The sequence below is a fragment of the Telmatherina bonti genome (assembly GCF_933228915.1).
Source record: "Telmatherina bonti genome assembly, chromosome: 3".
In the NCBI taxonomy this organism is placed as follows: Eukaryota; Metazoa; Chordata; class Actinopteri; order Atheriniformes; family Telmatherinidae; genus Telmatherina; species Telmatherina bonti.
The window spans coordinates 28,419,501-28,428,142 of NC_136621.1; the positions used below are offsets into that span (position 1 = coordinate 28,419,501).

Sequence of the window (8,642 nt, forward strand, 5' to 3'; positions counted from 1 at the left end):
TCATTTCATATGTTTTTTTATCACAGCTTCAGCGTTATATGTTTTATCATCCAAACAGATACATCGCAGGTATAGTGTGGATGCTGCAAGTCAATCGCCGATTGGTCAGGAAAATTTGATCCCAATGACAATCCCTGTTTGTTCTTGGTTTTCTAACTCTCCTTTATAAGTGACATGGGTGTCTTTATTTTATTCTATTACAACCATGAGTCATAAGAAGGATTTGGGAAAGGAAAACATAGTGTGGTTTTTTTGTGAGCACTGTGGACAAATGTCCAATCAAAAATAAACAAAATCACAAAAAAAAATGTTCAGCACAGGATACATTTAGTGGATCCTTTGGCGATTCTTATGTCAGCTTATGGTCTGACTTGAACCTCAATTTTAGGTCTGTAACCAAATTAAATCATTTTTGTCTTTGCAACAAATCAATCATGCAACCCAAATTGTGATTAAGCTGGGAGGTTGTGTAAAAGGTAAATAAAAACCCAATGCAATGATCCTTTTTAATTCATTTAACCTGGATTCAATTTAGCACACTCCAAAGACAACATTTGTATTGTTAAAACTGAGAACCTTTGTAGTTGTTTTTACAAATATTCACTCGTATTGAATTTGATGTCTGCAACCAATCCCAATAAAGCTGGGACATCGGCATGGTTACCTCTGTGCTACATCACCTTCTCATTTAACGCTCATTAAGGGTTTGGAAACTGAGGATACTAATTGTTGAAGCTTTATAAAAACAATTCTTTGCCATTCTTGTTCGATGACTTCAATTGTTCAACAGCATGCCCTGCTGTTGTGTTTTGGGCTTCATAACGCACCACACATTTTCAATCAGAAACAGAAAATATTACTACAAAGCCAAGCTGTTGTAACACATTGTCTTGCTGAAATACGCAGGAATGTCCCTGAAAAAGACACTGCTTGGATGCAGCATATGTTGTTCCAAAACCTGCATGTATCTTCTAGGATGTGCCAGTTACCCATGCCACGGACACCTGCGCACCCCCATACCATTGAAAATGCTGGCTTGCAAACTTTGCATTGATAAAAATCCGGATAGTTCTTTTCCTCTTTGGCCTGGAGGACACAATGTCCATGACTTCTAAAAACAATTTGAAATGTGGACTTGTCAGACTACAACACATTGTTCTACTCTGCATCAGTTCCTCTGAGATGAGCTGGGACCAGAGAGACCAGCTGCGTTTCTGGCCGTTGTTGATATACCTGCATGGCTTCAGCTTTGTATGGTAAAGTTTTGGCGCAAACTTGTAGCTACGAATTGTGTTAACGGATAATAGTTTTCCAAAGTGTTCCTGTGACTACGCGGTGACATCCTCCACCCAGTGATGTCAGTTCCTAACAGGTTACAGGCATTTTCTGTTAATATAAGCGGCCTTGCTGCTTCTATCCAGATTTCTCCAGATTCTCTGAATATTTTGATAGTGACGAAATCCCTAAATTACTGTGAATTTTACAATGATAAACTTTCTTAAACTGTTGGACTACTGGCTCATGCTCAGGGTGGTTAACCTCACCTCATACTTACTTATTAATAGGTGAGCCTTTTGGGGGTGCTTCTTTTATAGCCAGTCATGGCACTCGCCTGTTTCCAGTTAACCTGTTCACCTGTGAAATGTTCCAAACAGGGGTTTTTTTAGCATTCCTCAACTTTCCCCAGTCTTTTGTCACACCTGTTCCAGCTTTTTTGGAACTTGTGGCAGGCATCATATTCAAAATGACTATTTTCAATTGTATTTATGTTTTACACAACATCCCAGCTTGACTGGAATTGGGATTGTATTAAGAATTAGATCATTCTGGCTGCGCTCTGAAAAATATTTTAATGTATAACTAGAGTGCCACTTTCTACCCTTGCTGCAGAGTCTCAACTCATTTTAGTTTGACAAAGTATGACAGAAAATACAAAAAAGAAAAAAAAAAAAGCCCTGTCGAGAAGAATAGTCATGATGTGCTTTGTATTCACAGCCATCCAACTTACTGTTGGTTAAGTGGGTCAGGTCATGGTCAATAATACAATATGGTTAACATTAGTAAGCAAGTGAGTGTGTTTCCAAAATAGACCCTACTGTTGTGGGACAGCTGCAGACTCTTTTGTAGTCGAAGTTCAAGGACTCACGTGGAGTATATCATTCAAGACACTTCCTGCTTTATTCTAAGTAAGCCTGTTACCGTTCGCAGCAACACGCATAGAGTACACATAGATTGCTGCTGCATGAGAGTGAAATCATGCTGGTCTCGAGCCTCTGGAGGAGCACCTAGTTACCCTCCTCTAACCTTACCATCTGCATCAAGCTGCCATTTGGAGCCAAGATAAATCACAGAAGCCTCTGTCCATGCTGGGAATAGAACTTTTCCAGATAAGGGGGTCAAGGGTCACATTTCTGGCCAAGGTTGACTGTCCTCAGGGGCTAAATAAAGAGCTTAGGAGCTGCAGAGCAACGCAGGCTAGCACAGGCCCTCACACTCCATTAGGATCAAACAACCATCCAACTTGAACTTGGATTGAGGCTCTTAAAAACAAGGAGGGGGGAGCAGCAACTTTGTGGATCAGTAGTATTCTCCTGCAATATGAGGGGAAATTTCCAAAACTGAATATCGGCTTAATCAAGAAACAACCAGTGCTCATTTCATTCTATATTTTTTCTCAGTTGTTACAGGGATGTTTGTTTATTCTGCTCAGCCCAAGTAGGACCTTCAACCCAGTCTGTGGAATGTGAGAGCAGAGCCAGAGAGCGAGAGGTCACCGCCATCGTTTACATCCTAAACACATGACAGCCTGTCAAGCGGAGGTCACTGCTGGTCAAGTTCACATCCTTATACAAAGTGAAGCGAGAGGTCTCTGCACATGCAAAGACCATCAGTTGCTCATATCTACGCAACACACGAAAGCACGCCAGAAACACCACCTTTGTTAAAATGTTGTGCATATTTTTCCTTTTCTAAATATCTAGGCTTTAATTCACACCCTGTTTAATGTAGCATAAATGTATAGATCAAAACTAAATGTTTACTTTTGATAACTGGATGGTGCACAGTAAAATAAATCGGTAATAATTTGAGTGTCTCCAATACATACAGAAAAATCTATTCCTATTAAAAGATCTCCTCTGAATGGATTTACACAGAAGAAAAGCAGAAATATGTCCTTGTCCAAATGAGAACATGACACAGCCAAACGATTTTCATGTTGTCCTGGTCATCCTCTGATCCCCTGTGAAAAAGCTAGACGGTTATGCTGCAGTGATCAGTCAGGGTCAGATCCTTCTCCACCTTCCCTCCCTCCATCCCCTCTTAGTCTCAGCTGTAGTTTTCCTCCTTTGGCAGATGGTGGTGCTGTTAGACTTGAGTCTTCTCCTTTGCTTTTTCCTCCAAACATATCAAGGCTGTCACCTATTCTACCCTCCTTTGTCCGCTCCCCTCCATCACTCACCTCCATATGTCAAGAGTGAGCCACTGCAGCATCCTCCTTCAGCTTCCAATGATCGGTTGAGTGGGGACCAGTGCCCTACTCAAACGATGCTGGATAAGAGAGTAATGGCATAAAGCAATAAGAAACTATGCAAATTAAAAGAAGGTAGTTCTTGTTTTTAATCAAGCCTTAAGTCGGCGATCTAGAAGAAAAGATAAAAAGAGGTTTGGAATGGATTTATAAAGCCAAAATCAGCACTGATGCAGCCATGAACTTGCTGGATGAAGATGTGGCTGTATCAAATCAGGTTTTAATTCAAAAAAAGCACACAGTTCAATCCCATATCTGCCATGAGGTCATTTGTGTGAATGATATTAATTGGGTTCCTGGCAAGGCCACACAGCCTGGAGCTCAGTTATGATTCCAGTGGGTAAATATTTGTCTGTACTAACCCTCACTTGGTGCTGTAATGATTCTTTGTGTGTTGCACTGTGTACAATGTGTTTCTGTGTACTTATCACTCAGTGCCTATGTCTGCCTGTGTTTGTGTGTCGGTGTAGCTGCTCCATCACCCCCACCCCAACATTTTCTCTACAGCTGCAGCTCGGCAGAGTTTGATCAATAACGCGTCCTTCATTCTCAAGTCAGGCCTGACCTTGGCAGCCTTTTGTCTCCTTCCAGGGGCCAGAGTGCGCATGTACAGGTTGGAAAACAAGGCTCTAAAAAAAAATATCCCCCCTCGGAAGGAAAAGAATTACCCTCACTGCCTCCACGATACAGCCTTCTCATTAAGACTCTAATGAATCATATATTTGCAGCATTCTTATCTCAGCTAAATGAGGTGATGACACATTTGAACCCATCTGCTAATTTACCATTGGCCACATTGAGATGGAATAAACTTCCATTTCCTTGCATATGCTGCAGAATTCAATTTCACAGGTCAACGCCACCTGTGTAAATCCAAACCGGACTGAACAAAAACCAGTGTTCGATTATAGAGGACAAAGGCTGGGCAGTGTGTTTGGAGTCATGTTAAAAGAACTAAAACAAGGAGGGCTGCAGCAGAGGCCAGTGGGAGTCGATCTGACAGATCCGTTTACATGTTAATGCCGCCCGACACAGCCTGCAGGTGGCACCATTTATAGATTAGTCCTGCAGTCACATTCTTTGTTATTAACTAATATGCATTTACATTGCCTGCAAGAGAAAAATTTCCTTTCACAGGTAGATATTCAATCTGTCGACAACTGTGCATTGAAATGAGCAACAACTCACATCCGTGTGACAGAGTGCTCCATTATGCGACACGCACCATGATTTATTCTGGTGGATATGAGAAAACTCCAGATAACACGACTGAAGCATTTTCTTTGCATGGAGTAAAGCTGAATGGATACTTCAAATAACATTAACACTCTGTTTTAAAAACATAAGGCTAATTAACAATAAGATTGGATGTTTTTCTTAATATGTTTATGTGGTTTTGGTATTCTTACCTAGAAGAATCTGTAATGATAAGATCATTTGAAAATGAGGCATTTAGTCTTGGTTACTGGAGGCCAGCTATATCATGATTAATTATAGAATGAGCACATTTGGACTGATATTCTGTTCTGCTCCTTTCAAAGCCTTACAAAAAAAACATAAGAGGTGGATTTAGAAGTTTCAGATTGCTCCAGGTTAAACACAGTCAGTGATTTAGTTCAGGAAATCATTGGAGGAAAAAGATGTAATTAAAAAATAAAAGAATATTAATGTAATTTTTACTCCTACAAAACCAAAGGGAGTCCTGATTAAACAAAAACCCAAGAATTCAATGTTTTTGTGTGCGTGCACTATTCTTCACAAGCCTTAAAGCTGGTTTATGCATGAAAATCCCAATCGATCTCCAGTTTCTGAGATATTCAGACCAGTCCATTTGGCACTAACAATAATGTGTTAAGTCACTTATATCATGCTTACCATGTCTACATCCTTCAATGCACTGAGCCAATAATGTGTGTGTGCATGATGGGTTATATGTGTTAAGAAATGAAGCTGGTGTACCTAATAAAATGACCAGTGACTGAATTTTTTTTTTGTTTGAATTGTTACTTGTGTAAGAAGAGATCAATGAAGACAACCAAAATTCTGAATTTATTAACGTATTCCACTTTTACAAAAACAAAACATTCTTCAGACCTTTAAGCTTTACAGAACACACAAAAAAAAAAAAAAAAAAAAAAAAATTGTCGTCAGAAACATAATGAAAAATAAAAAACTCAAAATAATGCCATCTACACCTTCCTCTTCTGGGTACTGATGTACAGAACTAAAAGAGGGAAAGAAAAAAATAAAGAAAAGCATGTAAGTATGTTTTGTGAACATATGAAGTCATCACACATCAAAACATTTCTTTACAAGAATCTCCAAAAAAGCTTACAAATGTCTTAAAGCAATCGGTGCAATGATGAAGGACAAATAGTACCCTGAGGTCAGTAAACAAAAACTAAACTTCCCCTCAGAAAAACATTCCTTGTATCTAAGCTAAATAAAGTGTTTAATAAAAACAATTGAGCAAAACAAAAAAAAAACAAAAAAAAATGCAAACAGGGAATTAATTTACAGCTGAAAGCTGGATTGTAAATACAATGTGCCATACAAAAACTGATCTTGATGGTCTGTGCTCTTTGAATTCACCCCACCCTCCATTTCTCATGGTTGACCACAAACAAATTGTCTGTGGGAAGCACTGACCCACAGCGGCACACCTCCCCCACTGTAGTCACATTTCTTATTTCAAAGCTAAATTGTTGCATTGATTTGGTCCAGTCATACGGAGCAGATGTGTAAAGCTGCAGGCTGAACAGAAACATAGAAAGGTAAGCTGTTATTTCCGACTGTAACACTAATATTTGTACTGAGGTGTACGGGCACCCTCCCATTAAAGAATCGGCCAAATTTACAATATTCATTTTCTGACCTGCTTAATCCAATTCAGGGTCGCGGGAAAGCTGGAGCCTATCCCAGCTTGCTTTGGGCAACAGGCAGGGTACACCCTGGACGGCTTGCCAGTCCATCGCAGGGCCACACACAGAGACAAACAACCACTCACGCTCACACTCATTCCTAAGGGCAATTTAGAGTAACCTATTAACCTAACATGCATGTCTTTGGACAGTGGGAGGAAGCCGGAGTACCCGGAGAGAACCCACGCATACACGGGTAGAACATGCAAACTCCACACAGAAAGGCCACTGACAAAACCCCTCCCCAGCCAAGGATTGAACCAGTGACCTCCTTGCTGTGAGGCCACAGTGCTAACCACTGTGCCACTGTGACACTATTTACAATAGTCACTAAAATAACTAGAAACTGAAAATAGCAGCTGTGGTTGAAAGGAATAATTCAACCTTTAATATTATATATATATATATATATATATATATATATATATATATATATATATATATATATATATATATATATATATATATATGTGTGTGTGTGTGTGTGTATGGCTACAAATGTAGACAGAGAGGAAGGTGAAGAACAGAACCAGAAAAAGGTCTAATTTATTTAGAGTACGGAGCTGACTGAACCATCCCTACTCACAACATTATTACACTGAGCTGATGTCAAAGGTTTATTGCTTATGTTTAACAACAGATAATGTTCCTTTTAGCATATAATTAATCAAACACAAAATGACTAACATAGCTAAGTCCAATTTTACCTGCAAAGAAAATGGGCTTAAGTGTGTCATGGTTTTTTTCCTGTAATATCTATTCAGGCTATCTAGAAGGAAAGCAACCTTTGCAATGCATTACAGTAAGCTGCATGACGAGTTGGACATCAATGTTCAGGCCAGTATGGCATTTGTGCACCTATGCCTAGACATATATGTGGAGTTAAGAGTTTTCACTTGAGTTTTTTTTTTTAGTACGGAAAATGCACTTTAGCTCAAGTTCAAGCAAATCTGTAGTCTTCATGGACAGTACATTGAATTATTTTCACATTGAACACTGCATTGTTAATTAAGGTTAACAGTGCCTCAAAGTTCTATGTGCCAAACTATTATCTTACCATTGTTTCCTCTCAAAAAAGCATCTCCATATTTGTTCTTCAGCTGGCCATTGACGTACTCTTCTGTCTGTTCAATGGCGATGTTCATGTAGCCGTCCAGACAGGCCAGAACACCTGCACATTGACAAAAATGAGTAATGGTTTTAAATTATATTCTCACTTTAACTTCAAAAGTAATATTATTAGAAAAGTAATTAACTAAATATCATTCTGTAGCTATCAGTCACATTACCCCTATAGTCGACACCAGAATTCAATTTGACCACCACAGGTCTTCCAATGATCTGCTTCAGAAAGTCACTCGGGGTCTGTTTCCTCAGACTCATCTTGACTGTGATCTGTGAAAACTACACAGTGACAGCAGTTCAATAAGCTGCAATAGCGTCTAACAAAATAATTCACCTATATTTATTTACGTTCACTCCCTAAATTAAACTGAACTATTTACTTAAAAACTTGTAACAAAATAAACAACCATGGGATTTTTTTCATTTAACGAAACGTAAATGTAATCAGTGTAAAATACGGAAAATAGGCACCATTAGCTGCTAATGCTAGTATAGCTAACTAGCTAATGCCAACTTTGCGGATATTCTGCAGCCAACAAATTATTTGCGAAAGTCTTTATACTTCAAATAAATAGATCGGTATTAAAACGACACCTACGGCACATTAACAACCTTATTACTTGATTACCCGAGTTAAGTTTTTTACTAGTAATACATTTACCTGCTTGCCTTACGTTGTACAAACGACAGTGTTAAACGTGAAGGGTAAGCTGTCCAATCACAAACAAGTATTGTACGGAATCCGGTTAAGGACAAAAGGTTTAAAAGCGTAGTGATATGTGTTGCGTGCAAGCAAACCCCATTTATTTATTTATTTATTTATTTGTTTATTTATTTATTTGTTTATTTGTTTATCTATTATTGTACTATGGATATAGCTGGGGACTTTAAATCGAGATTATGGCAAATTGCATATTCTTTTTATTCAACTGATAATAGATAAGTTAAATTAATAAATAGAATTCGTTGCAGGGTTTTGTTTTAGAAAAAAACTCCACTAAAACATTTGAGAAGGAAAGATTATGAACATGTTTAGTTTTAATAATCATATTTTTAAGATCAAATCC

General features: G+C 38.5%; 1 protein-coding gene across 1 annotated transcript; it reads right to left on the bottom strand.

Moving 5' to 3' along the window:
- Positions 1 to 5,598: 5,598 nt before the first annotated feature.
- lsm6 (LSM6 homolog, U6 small nuclear RNA and mRNA degradation associated) lies at positions 5,599 to 8,291 on the bottom strand. Its single transcript, XM_079264849.1, has 4 exons — positions 8,237 to 8,291; positions 7,740 to 7,854; positions 7,508 to 7,621; positions 5,599 to 5,753 (listed from the first exon to the last, which is right to left on the bottom strand). The coding sequence occupies exons 2-4, from the start codon at positions 7,831 to 7,833 to the stop codon at positions 5,719 to 5,721; spliced, it is 243 nt and encodes an 80-aa protein (XP_079120975.1). The 5' UTR covers positions 7,834 to 7,854; positions 8,237 to 8,291; the 3' UTR covers positions 5,599 to 5,718.
- Positions 8,292 to 8,642: the final 351 nt, after the last annotated feature.

Bases quoted from the DNA above. Each gene is read 5' to 3' on its own strand.
- lsm6 (XM_079264849.1), bottom strand. From the start codon at position 7,833: ATGAGTCTGAGGAAACAGACCCCGAGTGACTTTCTGAAGCAGATCATT. The intron at 7,622-7,739 runs GTAATGTGACTG...GTCAATGTGCAG, and splicing joins TTCTGGTGTCGACTATAGGG to GTGTTCTGGCCTGTCTGGAC. The intron at 5,754-7,507 runs GTAAGATAATAG...TCCCTCTTTTAG, and splicing joins TTTTTTGAGAGGAAACAATG to TTCTGTACATCAGTACCCAG.